This window comes from Bombina bombina, chromosome 4, assembly GCF_027579735.1.
Source record: "Bombina bombina isolate aBomBom1 chromosome 4, aBomBom1.pri, whole genome shotgun sequence".
Classification (NCBI taxonomy): Eukaryota; Metazoa; Chordata; class Amphibia; order Anura; family Bombinatoridae; genus Bombina; species Bombina bombina.
In genome coordinates this window covers 797,270,553-797,290,361 of record NC_069502.1, presented here as the reverse complement: position 1 = coordinate 797,290,361, position 19,809 = coordinate 797,270,553, and the positions used below count along the sequence as shown (strand labels likewise).

The 19,809-nt window shown below is 40.7% G+C and overlaps 2 protein-coding genes across 3 annotated transcripts in view; one reads left to right on the top strand and one right to left on the bottom strand.

Annotated features, from left to right (window-relative positions):
• Positions 1–4,426, bottom strand: part of LOC128657003 (oocyte zinc finger protein XlCOF6.1-like) — a 35,767-nt gene extending 31,341 nt beyond the window's left edge. For both annotated transcript variants that reach the window (XM_053711218.1, XM_053711219.1), the window contains exons 1-2: positions 4,081–4,426; positions 963–1,100 (exon numbers count right to left, since the gene is read on the bottom strand). In XM_053711218.1, coding sequence (XP_053567193.1) covers positions 963–1,014 — 52 coding nt within the window. In that variant the 5' untranslated portion in view covers positions 1,015–1,100; positions 4,081–4,426. The remainder of the gene's footprint in view (positions 1–962; positions 1,101–4,080) is intronic.
• A 65-nt stretch (positions 4,427–4,491) lies between these two features.
• Positions 4,492–19,809, top strand: part of LOC128657001 (oocyte zinc finger protein XlCOF7.1-like) — a 107,694-nt gene continuing 92,376 nt past the window's right edge. The window contains exons 1-2 of the mRNA XM_053711216.1: positions 4,492–4,541; positions 15,317–15,439. Of these exons, the coding sequence (XP_053567191.1) occupies positions 15,362–15,439 (78 nt within the window). The 5' untranslated portion in view covers positions 4,492–4,541; positions 15,317–15,361. The remainder of the gene's footprint in view (positions 4,542–15,316; positions 15,440–19,809) is intronic.

The following is a 19,809-nucleotide window of genomic DNA, read 5'->3' as shown; positions in this document are numbered from 1 at the left end:
AATGAAAAGCACTACTGCCATATATAGAGCACGCTCCTGTTCTACCTCAGTATGCTCTCATGACAAGCACTACTGCCATATATAGAGCACGCTCCTGTTCTACCTCAGTATGCTCTCATGACAAGCACTACTGCCATGTATAGAGCACGCTCCTGTTCTACCTCAGTATGCTCTCATGACAAGCACTACTGCCATGTATAGAGCACGCTCCTGTTCTACCTAAGTATGCTTTCATGACAAGCACTGCTGCCATATATAGAGCACGCTCCTGTTCTACCTAAGTATGCTTTCATGACAAACACTGCTGCCATGTATAGAGTGCGCTGCTAAACCTACCTCAGTATGCTCTCATGATAAGCACTACTGCCATGTATAGAGTGCGCTCCTAAACCTACCTCAGTATGCTCTCATGACAAGCACTGCTGCACATATAGAGCGTGCTCCTGAATCTAATTTTGAATGCTCCAACGACAAACACTGCAGCCATTTATAGAGCACACTTGTGAGCATACTTCAGTATACTCTGATGACAAGCACTGCTGTCATGTACAGATTGCACTCTGATTTCATCAGCTGGTGTTGTACAATTCAAGAGTAAGACACTGTGCAATGCAAACTGCCTACAAAAACAAACAAAACCATGTGTAGACATTTGGTATATAAGAAATTGGCAACATGTGCAATAGCTGATTGGTTGGTACACTATGCATGGAGCTTACCTACTAATAAGCGCTCTTTACGCAGAGACTGGGCATGAGCACACAGTGCCGATCTGGTCATTAAACACAAGAATAAAGCAGGATTTTATAAACTGTGTAGTAGAGACTTCTGTACATTACCAATATACTATCAACCCCTATGTCCCTTTAAGATGATCAGATCACTGAAGTTTCGGCTTAGTTAATGTAAATATTTCATTCCGATAACAAAACCAGGTGACATGCATGTGACGTCCCGCTTACCTCTGTGTACATCAGGAAGGTCTGAGGTTTGGTTCTCAGTCTTGTCAGACATTGTCTTGTTCAGCAACTGAATTTGCCAGATATTCTTATAATGTTTACGCTTTAATGACAACCGCAGTGATGTGTATTGTACATGATCTTCACAGTAACAGGAAGAGAGGGAAGGAGAGAGAGAAAGAAAGAGAGAGAGAAAATTAAATGTCCATGATTCAGATAGGACATGCAATTTTAAAAAAAACTTTTCAATTTACTTTTATCATCAAATTTGCTTTGTTCTCTTAGTATTGTTTGTTGAAAGCTAATCCTAGGTAGACTCATATGCTAATTTCTAAGACCTTGAAGGCCGCCTCTTATCTCAGGACATTTTGACCGTTTTTCACAGCTAGAGGGTGTTAGTTCATTTGTGCCATATAGGTAACATTGTGCACATACACGTGGCGTTACCTAGGAGTAAGCACTGATTGGCTAAAATGCATGACTGTAAAAACAACTGGAATAAGGGGGCTTTCTGCAGAGGCTTAGATACAAGGTAATCACAGAGGTAAAAAGTGTATTAATACAACCATGCTGGTTGTGCAAAACTGGGGAATGGGTAATAATAACAATAAACATTCTGGAGTAGACCGTGCCTTTAACAATACATAGCTTTTTTTATTTTATGTTACTATTTACAAACCTTTAACCCTTTCATTTGAGCCATTTGACAACCTTGTGTGAAGCCGTTTCCAACCATTTACATTTATTGTTTTTGAATATCAATTCCATTGTGTTTATTTTGCCCACACAAACTATATGCTGTCTTTTCAATAGACCTAGCATTTTTAGAACCCAACTTTATTTTGCATTAATAAATTAGTGAATTAAACTATAAGCCCAAATTGGTGATAATTCTCTGGAATTCCCTAGTCTGTACCCATGTACAGTTTTACAATATACTGCAGTAGCTTATAGCATGTGAAACAAAAGACATTTATTATTTTTCCACATCACCAACATTGTTTAATGGCACCTAGAGTTTGATAAGAGGCGCTATTTATACCCCGGCAGTTCCCTCAATTAAACAAACTTCCCAGGATTCAAGTCTCGGCTGTGTCACAGGGATGAATGGGCTTTAATCAGTTTGTCTGCCTGAGCTACTATCCACTTAAAGGGACTTTACACAACTTGTAATTATAGGACATTCCTGTTGTGTTGCTAAGAATAACATATCAGCCAAGTCTAACATTAACATCCTTTTTTACAGCAGTTATTTTCCAATAGCCAAACTCCACCCAGCATTTTCTTTATTTAGAGAAGCCAATCTGGGGTTTAGTCCACAGACAACAAGGTTGGCTACAGTCATAAAGTTAGTATAAAGTGCAGTTGTTATCTGATAAATCCACTTAGAGACAGATATGTATTTTCTATAGATATATATTATAGAGTTGTTCCCTCTGCCTCTCAAACATACAGACCTCTCCACAGGGCTGGCTCAAGACATTGTGCTGCCTGGGTCCGAGATCAAAATGACGCCCCCCCACCCCCACACACACACACACTTCTACCTATCTAACTCCATCCATAACACTGCAATTAAATTTGAATGCCATTTTAATTAAAACTTGAATGCCACAATGACTATACTATGCACACACAAACACACACATATATATATATATATATATATATATATATATAAATAATAGTTTAATGACCTTTATCTCCACATTATCATAAATACACAGCTTTGCAGTTTGACTACCTTTTATTTGATTAACTGTTCACATATACATTTTATGTACCTGCCTCCACCCAAACAGCATAACACTGTCACAGCAGAGACCAGACATCACCCTTTACTAGTCCCTGCCCTCAGGCTGCATATTCTGTCACATGCTAGCCTGGCTGTCAGACAAAATAACAGGAGAAACTTCAGACCAGCATGTCACATGATTCAGAGCAGCAGCAAACATTTCTAGTAGTGTTTGCTACTGATCTGAATCATGTGACATGCCGGTCTGAAGTTCCTCCTGTTATTTTGTTATATTCATTGATTCATGACATCAGCAAATGCAAAATCATTTTGAAAACTGGTGCTTAGGGGAAAATTTACCTACCTTCCATTCCCCAGTCTTCCTATCTCCACTGGGCTAATGGGCTTGGACCTCAGTTCCCTGCACACCCAGCCTAGAGGGGAATAAACGTGCTGCCTTCTGCTGCTTCCCTCCCGAGTCAGCTGCCCTGCCCCATAGAAAAGTTTAGGCAGCTGAGTGATCACACTTTGTTATTGGGCGGGACTCAGGAGGGAAGCAGCAGCACTGAGCAGAAAATCTGTATGGGAAGTGACTGTGTGTGTCGCTCCTGACCCGCTGCTGTCAGTCCCACCCACTAACCCGGAGTGACCCCACAGAGATAGTCAGATCTCATAGTGTTTCATTGACCAAGGTAGGTTAGGAGCGGCTGTGCCGCTGTCAATATTAAACGGATTCCCCAGAGAGCTGAGAAGACGGTCACAGGAGCGGCAGACAGGAGCTGCAGTCTGACTATAAATGTGATAGTCACTGACTGAAGTGCCGCCCCCTGTCAAGTGCCGCCTGGGTCCATGGGACCCTGTTGGTCCCATTGTTAAGCCGGCCCTGCCTCTCCATAGTACCTTAGGTTCCCTCTCACTCAAATAGAGCCAACTTCTACAAAACCATAGTAGAGAGGTTCCACCCATTTGTGGTAGTGAAATAGCATTACACAGTCGCTATGTAATTTTAAATTATAATAACCCGTGACTATGCATCACACACAGACCCTCTCCGTACCTTATATAAAGATAATTATATATTATAGAGATGTTCCCTCTGCACAAGCGCACACAACACCCCTCCCCAGTACCTAATATACATATATAATATTCCCTCTACCTAATATGTACTGCACTTCCCCGCAATCTAATATAAAGAACAAAAGACATAGTTTATAGACCTTATATGGAGCTACATATCATGTGGAATTGTGCTACTACGTCTGCAATTAGCTACACATTTATCTCACACACACAGTATAAACTCAGTCACACACACTAGTACAGTTATACACAAATAACATTGCACACATATGAAACCCATCAGTCTATATCTGATTTACGGACTTGGTTATTACGCAGCTGAGAGTCAGCACATCCCAGGAAACAAACACGGAGAAAGTGCTATAAATCCCAGGATATAATTTCCAGCGTGATCTTCAGCAGGGAATCAAACGGTAGCAGGAAACCTACTCCCAGCATGCAGTGCAGAAGTACGGTAAAAGAGGCGGGGTCACAAGGTTGATATACTTAGTTCCATAATCACAGTATACCTTATCTACAAGTATATAATATATAGATATTCAAATTGCCTCACACACAAATACCTCCCCAGTGCATTATATACAGATAAATAATATTATACAGAGGTTCCCTCTGCCTCACACACACAGCCTCCTTCCAGTACTTTATCCTCGAGTCACAGCTCGATCCCTTCTAGCAAAAGGACCGTGAACACACAGATGCCACGTGACTGCAGTGACATCATCTTTCCTTTAACAGGACTGGATCTAGCTGCTACCAGGCAGGTAAGTGATTTAAGGAAGTATGACAACTAACGTGTGGGTGCAGAGAGTGGGGTTAAGAGGGTGAGCTGTGGGGGCGGAGATTGGGGTTAAGAGGACGAGGAGGGCTTTATGTGGGAGAGGGGAGCTGAGAACCTGTACAGGTGCTGTGGGTCTGTATAGGGGCTGTGTTGTAAGCCAGAGAACGGATGATGTCTGAGCCAGAGGGGGCTAATAGTCTGTGCAGGGGCTTAGATGTGGGGCAGAGGAGGACTGTGAACCAGTACAGGGCTGGGGTGAGTGTGTGTAAGAGAGATGGACTGAGAATCTGTATAGGGGCTTGGGTGTGTGAGACAGAGGGGGCTGAGAGTCTATACAGGGACTGGGATGTGAGGAGGGCTGAGCATCTGTACATAGGCTGGAGTGTGATGCAGAGGAGAGGACTGAAAGTCTGTATAAGGGCTGGGGTGTGAGACAGAGGGGGTAAGAGACTGTACAGGGGCTTAGGTGTGAGGCAGAGGGGGAATGAGAACCAATACAGGAACTGATGTGTTTGTGAGAGAGAGGTCTCTGAGTCTCTACAAGAGCTGAGGTGTGAGAGGGGCTGAGATTCTGTACAAGGGCAGGAGGGATGTGTGAGACATAGGGGGCTGAGAGTCTATACAGGGACTGGGATGTGAGGAGGGCTGAGCATGGGCTGGAGTGTGAGACAGAGACACTTTACAGGTGTTTAGGTGTGAGGCAGAGGGGGACTGAGAACCAATACCGAGACTAGTGTGTGTGTGTGAGAGAGATAGGTCTGTGAGTCTCTACAGGGGCTGGGGTGTGATTGGGGCTGATAATCTATAAAGGGGCTGAGTTGTGAGGGGTGCTGAGTCTGTAAAGAGGCTGGGATGTGAGTGGTGCTGATGGTCTGTACATGGACTAGAGTGTGATACAGATGGAAGGGCTGAGAGTCTGTACAGGGGCTGGGGTGTGAGGCAGAGCAGACTGAGAGTCTATAGAGGAGTTGGAGTATAAAAAGAGGGGGATGAGATTCTGCACAGGGACTGGGGTATGAAACAGAGGGGGCTGAGAACTTGCACATGGTATGAGGTGTGAGACAGAGGGGGCTGAGAACCAGTACAGGACTGGGCTGTGAGAGAGAGAGGGTGGCTGAGCGTCTTTTACAGGGTATGAGGTGTGAGACAGAGGGGGCTAAGAGTCGACAGAGGGGACTGAGAGTTCGTACAGGGGCTTAGGTGTGAGGCAGAGGAGGGGTAAGAACCAGTACAGGACTGGGGTGTGTGAGAGAGAGGGTCTGAGAATCTGTACAGGGGCTGGGGTGTGAGACAGAGGGGGCTAAGGGTCTATACAGGGGCTGTGGTGTGAGGGGGGCTACGTGTCTGTACAGGGGCTCGAGTTTAAGACAGAGGGGAGGGCTATGAATTTGTATGGGAGCTAGAGAGGGAGACAGAGGGGGGGGGGGTGAGGGTCTTACAGGGACTGGGGTGTGAGAGAGAGGAGGGCTGAGATCTTATACATTACATGGGCTTAGGTGTGAAGCAGAGGAGGGCTGCAAACCAATACAGGATTAGGGTGTGAGAGAGAGGGGTTGAGAGCTTGTACAGGGGCTGAGGTGTGAGACAGAGGGGGCTGAAAGCATGTACAAGGGATGGAGTGTGAGACAGAGGGGTTGAAAGTCTGTATATGGGCTGGTGTGTGAGACAGAGGGGGCTGAGAGTCTACACAGGGACTGGGGTGAGAGACAGATGGATTGAGAGTCTGTATAGGATCTGGGGTGTGAGACAGAGGGGGCTGAGAGTCTACACAGGGACTGGGGTGTGCGACAGAGGGGATGAGAGTCTGTATAGGGGCTGGATTATGAGACAGAGGGGGGCTGAGAACCTGTACAGGGGCTGAGGTGTGAGACAGAGGGGGCTGAGTGCCTGTACAAGGGATGGAGTGTGAGACAGAAGGGGGCTGAGAGACTTTAGAGGGGCTGGGGAGTGAATCAGAGGGGGAGGATACAGGGACTGTACAGGCCGGTACAGGAGCTAGGCTGGTAGACAGTGGGGTCTGACAACTTGTACAGGGGCTTATTTGTGAGGCAGAGGGGGGCTGGGAACCAGTACAGGACTGGGGTGTGTGAGAGAGGTCTGCATCTGTACAGGGACTGATGTGTGAGACAGAAGGGGGGCTGATATTCTGTACAGGGGCTTTGGTGGGAGGGGGCTGTATAGGGACTACAATGTGAGGGGGCTGATACAATAAGCAAGCTGTATTTGAGGGAGTGAGGACTTGATAAAGTACAGTCTGTGTGTTAGGGTGATGGGTAAAAGTCTGACCTGTTTATAATAATCGTATATTTATTACTTGTATATGTGATGGGATCTTAACTGGGGAAAAAATTGTAAAAAAAAAAAAAAAAAGTTTCTTATTGCTGTTAGATATTATTATTATTATTATTATTACTTTTGCTATAATTGACCATTTATGACTATCTTAATGGCGTTAAGAGAGGTGAAAAGTAAAGGGTGACATGAAGACATTTAACTAAATATGAAGAGGAAAACCACACACACTCACATATATATAATATAAAATGAAGCATAAGCACAGCTGTTCAGAGGGTAGTAGGTATAAAGACCAGGCTTACAGCACATGTAGTAGGGCAAATACTTGGTGCCCAGTATTTGTTGTGTCCTCCCTTTAGCAGCCTCACATAATTTGTAATTTTATCCTATGATCAAGGTAATATGTGGGTTGTATGATTTGGGGCAGATTCCGGTGTGAGCATAAACAGCAAATGAAAAACTAAAGTGCAGCAGGACAGAGCTACCAGTTTGGGATAATCCCATAAATTACAGGATGACTGGTAACCAGGGAGCTGTGGCACTTAGTGTTTTACATCTGCTTCATGATTTATCAGATAACCATGAATATTCCTGTATACAGTCACCTTTTGCTTCTAATGAGTTTTAAGGGACACTTAAGTCAAAATTAAACATTCATGATTTAGATAGAGCATGCAATTTTAAACACCTTTGCAATTTACTTTGATTTACAAAATGTGCACCGTCTTTTTATATTTACACTTTTTGAGTCACCCGCTTCTACTGAGCATGTGCAAGAAGTCACTAAATATATGTACCAGATATAACGTCCTCGCACTCATTGAAGCGGAAAACGGACTTCAAAAAAACCTTCTTTATTTCCACATTTCCATAAAAACAGAGCTGAGAATGATACTTAGAGCCAAACGCGTTTCGTTAGTTAAAACATAACTTCCTCAATGGCTGTTTGGTCTGCAGAACCTGCACAGGTGTTTTATGGAGGAATAGGTAATTATAATCTCTCCTCCATACTTTTCTTTAACTCCCTAATGCCTGGATTTTGCAGAACAAATGGTTGCCTAGAATCACATTGTATTTCATTACATATATACATATATATATAAATGTATACACATCTTTTTCATTTTTAATAAGTTAAATGCATACTAATGAAGTATATATAAAAATGTAGACGTATATATTTTTATATATATATATATATATATATATATATATATATATAATAAATCGGAACATAATAGGCATATTGTGTACATATAAATTTGTATTTGCTATAACTATAAAGATGCTCTAGTATACAATTTAACAACCATCATACCATTTTATATAAAAAATTAATGTTTGATCAGCTATGAATTTACACTGCCTTTCTTTATTCAGTGAACATTTTTACATCCCATACTGAGTTTAATCCTGAGGGAATTCTTGTTCCTAAGTGAAAAATCCAAAATACTTCCTGTTTCCTAAGGGCCTTAACCATTTGCCCACCTCTAGGATGTCTCTTTATATGTTCTATACCTTGAATTTTTAGTAATGAACTGTCTGAGTTATATCTGTGAAAATGTGTGGCAATGGGGGTTGTAGATTCAGGGTCATCTATTTCTCTAAGATATTCCAAAAAACGATCCTTTAAGGTTCTTGTTGTTAAACCTACATACTTTTTCCCACATCTTTCACACGTTAACAGATATATAACATATTTAGTGTTACAATTGATATATTGCCTAATACTGTATGTTTTTTGTTTATTTTGGGAGGTGAACTTATCACCCAATTTAAGGTAAGAGCAGGTCTTGCAACAATTACTTCCACACCTATAAAATCCACTTTTACTGGACAACCAATGTCTTTTTTATTTTTTTTGTCTTTTTTCAAGTAACATTGATGGTGATAATGTATTACCTAGAATGTTTGCCCTTCTACTGGAAAAGTTGAAACCTCTCTCCACAATTTCAGACAATTGCATATCTGTCTTAAGGATGGGCAACTCATTCTCTTAATAATACCACATATATAATTATACTCTTTGCTGTAAGTAGTGACAAAATAAGGTTTTGAATTAGTTATCTCTTTCACTTTTTTATTCTTGTCCCTGGACATTAATAAATCCTCTCTGTTGATTGTATCAACCTTACTTTTGGCTTTTAAAAGTAAATCTTTTTCATAACCTCTATTTAGAAACCTATTGGTGGTTTCCTCTGCCTGTTGTTCATACTCTATGTCATTGGTGCTGTTTCTCTTAACCCTCATATACTTTCCCTTTAGGATTGCACTTATGATATGCCTTGGATGACAGGATTTTGCATTTAACAGCGTATTACCTGCTGTAGGTTTCCTATAGAGACTAACTTCAATTTTCTTTTTTTGGCTGTCTGGTTTTAAACACACATCAAGATATGATATGGAGTCTCTGGAAACATCCATCGTAAAATCCAATTCATTTTGTTATTCTTCAATACTTCAAGGAATCTATATACATCTGTTTGCTCACCTTTCCAAATAAATAGAAGGTCGTCAATATAGCGACCATAAAAAATGATGCTTTCCCTAAATGGATTGTCGCCCCCAAAGACGTGGAACAGCTCCCACCAACCCAAATAAAGATTGGCATATGTGGGGGCAAATTTTGCCCCCATAGCTGTTCCACGTCTCTGGAGGTAAAAATTACCGTTAAACATAAAAAAAATTATGTGTCAACAAATATTCCAATGACTTTAGTATAAATTCCTTGGTCTCCATATCATATCCTGAGTATGTATCCAGAAAGAATCTTGTGGCTTCAATGCCTTGTGTGTGGGGAATAGAATAGAAGTGTACAAGGACACCACATCGATAGTTACAAAATGGTATTCTTCATTCTATTCTATTTTCTCTACTTGTCTTATCAGATCGGTTGTGTCCTGTACAAAACTTCTTACATTGTTCACAAGAGGTTGTAGATATACGTCATCAATTATCTCCCCCAAAGATTCATTCAAAGACCCAATACCGGCAATGATAGGTCTTCCCGGAGGATTGTCCAGACTTTTATGAATCTTGGGGAGATAATGGAAGATAGCTGTAATGGTATAATCTTCAATTAAATATTCAGAATTCTTATTACTTATGACTCCCTGGCTAAGTGCCCAATCTACAATTGATGTTAAAATATTCTTAAAACTCATAGTGGGATAATATGTTAACAGTTCGTAAACCTCTGGGTCCCCCAACTGTCTAAATGCCTCTTTCACATAGTCACTTTTATTTAAAATAACATTTCCCCCTTTATCAGATTTGCGGATTATTATATTATCCTCAGTTTTTAGTTGTTCTATTGCTTCAATTTCTTGTTTACTCAAATTATCTCTTTTGTGGTCATTCCTATTGATATTTTTATGCAAAATACATCATTCATTTTCCACTGTTTTCTGGAAGATCTCAATTGCATTGGATCTAGTATTAACAGGATAAAAAGTATATTTTTTCTTAAATTTTGACAGAGCCAACTTTTCTACCATCTGATTACCTTCCCCCTCTTATGTCTCATTTTGTAATGATATTAGATCTAATTCTGCATATATATCCGTAAATAAAAAATCATCTGTACCTTTATTTGGAGATGGCTCACTTATTAGAGTGTCTAATTCAAGCTGTTGTACGCTATGAAAATGTTTTTTTAACACTAGTGACCTGACAAATTTATTTATGTCTACTATAATGTTAAAAAGGTCAAAATGACAGGATGGAGAGAAGTTTAAACCCAAAGATAGTTCTTTAATCTGACTATTGGTTTATTTATATGATGATAAATGAACCACATTATTATTGGTTAAATATACTTCCTCTCCTGATTTTTCCTCTGTCTCTGAGGATACCTCGGTTTTTCTTGCTGCTGATTGTATATTTTCCTTATACCTTTTCCTGCCCCCTCTACGTATTTTATTTCCTTTCACTTTGCCTGTGCTGTCCCGGTTTTTTGAGACCTCACTATTTTTTAAAAATGCCACATATGTTCCTTTAAATCAGAAATTATCTTCCCAATTTTATCATCATATTTTGGAAACTCCTCATTGGCTGTTAAAGGACGAATGTATTCCTGAATACTTTTAATATCTTTGTTCAGGATCAACTTCTGTTGTTTTTTGTATTCAATCAACAAGTCCATTAACGCCAATGAGCAGTTGGTCAATATTTCATTCCATCTAGTAATAAAAGATGATTCTGTGACCTCAAAAGATGGAAACTTTTTTTATCCTTAAACCTCTTGATATACGGAGAAACTTTCGATAAATCAAAACAGTTTTAATGTCCAGTTCCAAGCGAGTGTCCTGCTTTAATAACTTCTCCATTTTGAAAAAAAGAGAGCCTACATTTTAATTTTCTTCTCTTTCTATAGCCTCCTCATCAAAGTCATCACCATCTTCACATATACTTTCAAAAATTTTAAATACAAAACTCTCAGCAGCCATTAGTGTCTATCCAAATCAGCTTTTCTGTATTGAATTGATAATGTCCTTATACAGTTCCCAATTGTGAGTATACCAAAGAATAGGCAGTACAGAGTATAGTGATTATTTATTGGGCTTTCATTTGTACTTTTTGTTTCTTCACTCAAATATAACACATTTGCTTTGTTAATAAATCCCTTTAAGCACTTGCATTTTATACTCAATTATACTTGATAGTCATGTTTTGTAATAGACCGTAGGTGCTTGTTATTATTGTGAAAAGTTTCAACCTACTTCATTCACAGTATAACTGAAAACGCAAGTGCCATTAGGCGTGTCTGTGATTTATTCACTACTCCAAACTATATAGTTCAGTCCCAATACACAAAGTTCCAGACTTTCCAAACTTCAATCCCAATAATCACAAACACTTCTGCCCTCTGAATACTTAATGAAATATATTCATATCCATAGCGCTTACCACCAGCGTCTTATATACCGTCTTACTAGCGTTTTCAAAGTCGTCCTCCATGTGAGGGGATCGGAATAGGAAAAACGAGCAGCTTACCCTTCGATGAGAATAAACATACAAGTAGAATCCACCTGTAAGCGCTCCATGCACATCTCCGTCCCAGCGCTTCACATTCAACTTTCCGCCCTTCACGTTCTTCACACTGGTGCGCTTACGATACTGTTCCCCACAGGAAACCACAAAGATATGGGAACTTCTATACCGCTTCAATGGTGCCCAGGAAGAACCTGAGACCTCATCGCCGTCTCCAGAACAAATACAGCACAAGATATAACGTCCTCACACTCAATTAGTATGTCACTGGCCTTTTTTTGGGACTTGATTGTTTTATAGCGAGGTCTTGCCACCAGCGTTGAGACTGCTCTATTCCACAAAGCCTGCTAGAGGGAGGGCATTAATAGTGTATTCTTGCAAGACTTGTGCTATTATGTCCTGAAAAAACCCTTAACGACCAGTAACATACAGGGTACATTGTGGTCATTAAGGGGTTAAGTGGAAAACGGACTTCAAACAAACCTTCTTTATTTCCACATTCCCATAAAAACAAAGCTGAGAATGATACTTAGAGCCAAACGCGTTTCGTTAGTTAAAACATAACCAGGGCCGGATTGGGCCGCCGTGATACCGGGAAAAATCCCGGTGGGCCGGCAGCAAACTCGCAATAGCAAAGCACAGACAGTTGTGACAACTTGTGAGGGAGCGCACTAGTGGCAGAGCCGCCAGCAAGTGAAGCAACAAACAGGCTCAGCCACTCATTCAGGCATGATGTGAGCAGCAGGTCAGGTCAGGTGAGGGAGGGTCAGGAGCGGCCGCACTGAAATATGCAGTCAAAAAAGTCGTTTTTTTTAAGATGCTAACTCTGCTAGTTCAGGACAGGAGACTACATGTCCCAGATTGCCATGCAGCAAAATGCTGATTATGCTGTCAAATCAGAGGAGGAGGGAGGGGCTCCCGCCCTGAGCAGCAATCATCTGGGAACTGGGGATGTCCCTCTGGACTGAGACTGCAGTATGGTGAAATGGGAAAAAGACAGCATCACTCTGGTAATTACTAGTGTTCTTCCCATGCTCAATTCCCTGGGTGCAGAGCCCAACTAGTGGTTGAAACTTGTGAGGGTTAAACATGACACCAGCAGTAGTGTGTAACTAGGGAGTGCAGCCGAGCAATGTATGCCTAGACAGATCCAGCCCCCTTACCAACTGTCCCAGCTGCGCACAGGAGACAAGAGAAGAGGAGGATGAGCAACTTTGCAATTCCTCCTAGCACTTCTGAAGCCTAAACCGATGGTATGGAACTTATAGCTGAGCTGTAAAAACTCTCCTTTGGCACAGCACTGAGCAAGGAGAAATCTCCTCCCACCACATAACCTCCTGAGAAACGGCTCAAATTAAATACTAGTAGATGCAGTTAACCCCATGGGTGTAAAAAGGCTGTAACATATTTACACTGTAGTCCTGTCTCTGCTAGGTTAACTGCATCTACTGTGTATTTGATCTAAAAAAGACACAGCGGTTTCTCAGAGGAGCAGACCCCCTCCCCCTCCTGGAATGATTTACTGCTCTTCAATGCATATTTGGACAGAAGTAGGGCTCATCACACTAAAGATAAAACATTAAAAAGAAGGGCTCATCAGCCAAGATACAGTTTTTATAAAAGTATATATATTATATACTTTTATAAAAATTGTATATATACATACACACAATTTCTAGGTGTGCATTGCTGCTGCATGTCTTTATATGCCTTAGTATGATGATTTAGTATGTGTAATGGATAGGACCACTTTTTTAGTATTAATTAAGGGGACTTAAAAATCAATGTTTATGCATCAAAAAATATTTTGAGGAGGTAATCATACAGGCTTAACACATGGCTGTTGCATGTGATTTAAAGGAGTAAGATTAAATCACTGTTGTGTGCTATCCCCCAGTAATTTAACCCTTTAATTGCATGTATGCTATGCTGCAGTTCATGTTTTATTTATTAATATGTATGCCACCATACAAACTCTTTGTGTGTGTGTTAAATATACGGGGGGGGGGGGGTTGGGACCGAGTGGGGGGGCTGGTCTTCTAACATTTCCAGGGCTGGTCTGGTTTACCAGTCCGGCCCTGAACATAACTTCCTCATTGGCTGTTTGGTCTGCAGAACCTGCACAGGTGTTTTATGGAGGAATGGGTAATTATAATCCCTCCTCCATATTTTTCTTTAACTCCCTAATGCCTGGATTTTGCAGAACAAATGGTTGCCTAGAATCACATTGTATTTCATTACATATATACATATATATAAATGTATACACATCTTTTTCATTTTCCATAAGTTAAATGCATACTAATGAAGTATATATAAAAAATGTAGACTTATTATTTATATCTATATATAGATGATAAATCGGAACATAATAGGCATATTGTGTACATATAAATTTGTATTTGCTATAACTATATAGATGCTCGAGTATATAATTGAACAACCATCATACCATTTTCTACAAAAAATTAATGTTTGATCAGGTATGAATTTACACTGCCTTTCTTTATTCAGTGAACATTTTTGTCTGAAATTGTGGAGATAGGTTTCAACTTTTCCAGCAGAAGGGCAAAAACTCTTGGTAATACATTATCACCATCAATGTTACTTGAAAAAGAAAAAAAACATTGGTTAAATATACTTCATTAGGGAGTTAAAGAAAAGTATGGAGGAGGGATTATAATTACCTTTTCCTCCATAAAACACCTGTGCAGGTTCTGCAGACCAAACAGCCATTGAGGAAGTTATGTTTTAACTAACGAAACGCGTTTGGCTCTAAGTATCATTCTAAGCTTTGTTTTTATGGAAATGTGGAAATAAAGAAGGTCTTTTTTTAAGTCCGTTTTCCATTTCATTGAGTGCGAGGACGTTATATCTTGTGCTGTATTTCTTCTGGAGACGGCAATGAGGGCTCCGGTTCTTCCTGGGCACCATTGAAGCGGTATAGAAGTTCCCATATCTTTGTGGTTTCCTGTGGGGAACAGTATCGTAAGCGCACCAGCATGAAGGGCGGAAAGTTGAATGTGAAGCGTTGGGACGGAGAGGTGCACGGAGCACTTACAGGTGAATTCTCCAAAATATATGTATATGCATTTATGATTGGCTGATGGCTGTCACATGATAGAGGGGGAGTAGAAAAAGACATATAACTTTGAAATTGTCAAAAAAAATCTACTCATTTGAAATTCAGACTAAGTGCTATTGCATTGTGTTGTTATCTTGCAACTGTACTGTATTTACTGGCCCTTTAATATTAAATAAATTTGACGCCCCATAATGTCAAACATGCTATATAAAGATTGTCACATTTTATCACTTTATATGTTATTTGCTGCATATGCAGCTGGTCACACGTGTAGTATTAGATTGCTCATAAATGAAATAAACATGTTTAATATCTCATAATAAAAATATAGGAAGAGCTCTGATTATTTTTCATCTCTCACATGATCTCTTCCTTTCTTCTTGCAGGTCTCACATTTATAGCATCAGACTCAGTTACTGACAAAGAACAAGATGAACAAATACAGGAAGCAGATGGCAGAGCAGTTCCTGAGTCAGGCCCTGGGCATCATCTGCCTGCTGACAGGAGAGGTGAGAGCTTCTGGGTAAAGTCATGTGACACTGGTCCTATTTACTGTGCTGCTTCTGATGCACCATAAAATAAAAAATCTCCACAGCACAATACAATTCAGCTCACTTTATTCCAGATTGTGAATCCAACAGACAGCAACGTTTCGTGCTCTCAATTCTTACGCATGCTATGTGATTCAACCATCATTACATACACTTATATAGCACACTAGTACCATCAAGTTCCTTAATTACTTATTCCAATTTACCTGTACAAAATACCTGTACACATTCAAAACTGCACCACCTAGTGGCACCTTAAAAACATAACACATCAAATGCTCAAATACACACAGAGATGTCATACTCTTTGTTCATGTCATTTGGTTTAAGGGCATTCATTGGGAAAATCCAATATAACTCCCTCCTTTTTAACCTTTTAATGCCGTTATGCCGTTCTATTCCGTCATAATTACACTGGGCTTTAAAGCCGTTATGACGGAATAGAAATAGCATTTTATTAGGTATATAACATAAGTGGAGCTACAAGTATAATAATCCCTCATTTTGTATATTTTGCCAGATCTGAGGTGAACAAACGTGGCTCCTTTAATCATTGAATTACAGCTGAAGCAGCCTAAACAGGGATAACAACCCATATTCTTCTCTGTTATAAAGCTTTGAGTAGGTTTTTTACTGCTGCCTATATCAGTCTGTACTAATAAATCCTTCAAATTACGATTTCTTTTAAAAGCCATCATTGTGGTCTGTTGGATACTACTAATATTGGGATTACAATTTTTTTAAGATATGCCAATGTCTGTGTACCATGTTCTTAATCTCTCTACTATTTTTACTGTATTTAGAGACTAAAACTAATCGGTAATTCTCTTTTTTAACTTTTTTTCTTGACAGCAAAGAATCCCTAGTAATCTCACTTATTTCTGCAATTTCCTTTTCTGTAATCGCTTTAGGATAGGCCCTATTCAAAAACTTGACTTCCATCTCATGTAGTCTATCCTGTATTTTGCCTTCTTGACTCACAATACGTCTAACCCTTATCAACCAACTCCTAGGTAAGGAGTTCAATAAAATATCAGGGTGAAAACTATGGTAGTGAAGTAAGTTATTCCTATCAGTGGCCTTAGTGTGAATATCAAATTAAAGACCTCCTTCAAAACCTCAGTATCCAGAAAGGCAACAGTGGTCTCATGCCACGTAAGTGTAAACTTAATACCCCTAACTGCTGTATTCAATTCTGTTACAAACTCATATAAAGAGTCAATGTTGCCCCCCGCATATGCCAAACACATCATCGATAAAGCGCCACCAAGTGGCACTATACTGTAAATACACTTGGTTTTCATACATACATTTCCCCTCGAAATTACCCATGAATATGTTGGCATATGAGGGGGCAACATTAGACCCCATGGCTGTCCCCTGGTTTTGTATGTGCCATGTATCCTGGAACAAGAAAAAGTTATTAAATAAAACTAATCTCAATATTTCTTCCAGAACTTCTATTTGTTGCACATTATGTTTACCAGAGTTACTTAACAGCTTCTTGACACAGACAATCACACTCTCATGTTTTATGGATGTGTACAAGCTCTGTACATCCAAGGTATTATTATTATTATCAGGTATTTGTAGAGCGCCAACAGATTCCGCAGTGCTGTAAACATAGTCGGTGTACAGGATAGCTTTTGTAGGGGTCAAGTGGGTAAAGGGCCCTGCCGAGAGTTTCACTGTTGTAGTCGGCTCTTATGAAGCGATCTGTAAACAGCTGGGCCCCTAGGCTTACAATCTAAGGGGTTCAAGGTGAAAGCAATGGCGTTAGGAAAGGTTAGTGTTGGTTGTATGCATCCCTGAATAGTAAAGTTTTTAGGGAGTGCTTGAAGCTGTTAAAACTAGGGGAGAGTCTTATGTGTGGAATGTGAGGAAGTAACAGGAGAGGAGGAGATCCTGAGCTGATCGAAGGGGACGCGAGGGAGAGTATCTAGAGACAAGTTCTGAGATGTAGGGGGGAGCAGTGCAGTTGAGAGCTTTATATGTCAGGGTGAGGATTTTATGTTTAATCCTAGAGGCAAGAGGAAGCCAGTGAAGGGATTGGCAGAGAGGTGCAGCAGATGAAGAGCGACGAGTAAGGAAGATGAGCCTGGCAGAGGCATTCATAATGGATTGTAAAGGAGCTATGCGGCAGCTAGGTAGATCAGAGAGGACGGAATTGCAGTAGTCGAGGCGGGAAAGGATTAGAGAGTGGATTAAAATCTTGGTTGTATCTTGTGTAAGGAAATGTCTAATTTTAGCAATGTTTTTAAGGTGGAAGCGGCAGGCTTTAGCCAAGGACTGAATGTGAGGAGTGAAGGAAAGATCTGAGTCAAGTGTGACCCCAAGACATCGGGCGTGCGGGGTAGGGGTAATGATGGAATTATCAACAGTTATAGAAATTTTGGGGGTGGAGACATTGGAAGAAGGGGAAAAAATAAGGAGTTCAGTTTTGGAGAGATTTAGCTTAAGGTAGTGAGAGGACATCCAAGATGAGATGTGAGAAAGACAGTTAGTGACACGGGTTAGTAAGGAACAAGGTAGGTCTGGTGCAGAGAGGTAGATTTGGGTGTCATCGGCATACAAATGGTATTGAAACCCATGGGACTTTATTAAGGAACCTAGTGACGACGTGTAGATTGAAAAGAGAAGGGGACCAAGTACAGAGCCTTGAGGTACCCCAACAGAAAGTGGTAACGGGGCAGAGGATGCTCCACAGAAGGCTACACTAAATGTACGGTTAGTCAGATAGGAAGAGAACCACAAGAGAGCTGTGTCACAGATGCCGAAGAATTGGAGGGTTTGGAGCAGAAGAGGGTGGTCAACAGTGTCAAAGGCTGCAGACAGGTCAAGGAGGATAAGCAGAGAGAAGTGGCCTTTGGATTTTGCTGTAAGTAGGTCATTGGTAACCTTGACAATTGCTGTCTCTGTAGAGTGATGGGAACGAAATCCAGATTGCAGTGGGTCAAGAAGAGAGTTTAGTGTAAGGAAATGGGATAGACGTGCGTAAACTAGCTTTTCGAGGAGCTTTGAGGCAAGAGGGAGTAGGGAAATAGGGCGGTAATTGGAAGGGGAGGTTGGATCAAGGGAAGGTTTTTTGAGGATAGGTGTGACCAGTGCATGTTTTAGAGATAAGGGAAATATACCAGTGCTGAGGGAGAGGTTGAAAATGTGTGCGAGTATGGGGGTGAGGGTAGAAGAGAGGGAGGGGAGTAGCTGTGAGGGGATGGGGTCGAGGGGACAGGTAGTGAGGAGGGAAGACAGTATAAGGGCAGAAACTTCATCCTCATTAACAGGGGCAAAAGAGCAGCATTTTTGGGTGATCGTGAGCTTTTGAGGGGGTGGGAGATTGGAAGTATGTTGAGAGCTGATTTCGCTTCTGATGGCGTCAATTTTGTTTTAGAAGTTGCTTGCAAAATCTTGAGCTGAGAGAGAGGTTGTGTTAGGAGGTGGGGGTGGGCGGAGAAGAGTGTTGAACGTGGAGAACAGACGTTTAGGTTTAGATGAAAGAGTAGAGATGAGATTAGAAAAATATTGTTGCTTATAAAGATTAAGGGCAGAATAGTAGGAGTTCAGGATGAACTTGTAGTAAGGAAAGTCAGCTGAACTCCGAGATTTCCTCCAATGTCGCTCAGCAGTACGGGATACATGATACACTTGTCTATGCCAAGAACTATCCCTTCCAATTTGTTTATAGAGTCACCTGTGTCTTTAATGATGGATGACAAATTTTCAACATAGCGTTGTAAAATCCTATCCAAGAACTTATTTGATAAGATGGACTCAATACTTGCCACGATAGGGCAGACAGGTGGACACTTGATGTCCTTTTGAACTTTCGGTAACGTGTAAAAAAATGGGTGTAATGGTATGCTCTACAGCCAAAAAACCTCTTCAAATCCTTGATAATTAAGCAGTTTTTTTTTCTGCAAACAGTATTAACCTTTTGATTTCCTGCTGAATTTTAAATTTAGGATCCCCATTCAATACACTATATACAACAGTATCCCTTATTTGTCTGTGACATTGCTTAAAATAGTCACTCCGATTTAATATAACTGTATATCTGATACACCATACCTATCTTACTAACCCTAACTTCAGCTCACCCGACCATCTCACTTAAACTCACCAAAACCATCTGACTAACCCCAACTTCATCTCACCAAGACCGACCATCTACTAACCCTAACTTCATCTCACCCAGACCATCTCACTAACCCTAACTTCATCTCACCCAGACCATCTCACTAACCCTAACTTCATCTCACCCAGACCATCTCACTAACCCTAACTTCATCTCACCCAGACTGTCTCACTATCCCTAACTTCATCTCACC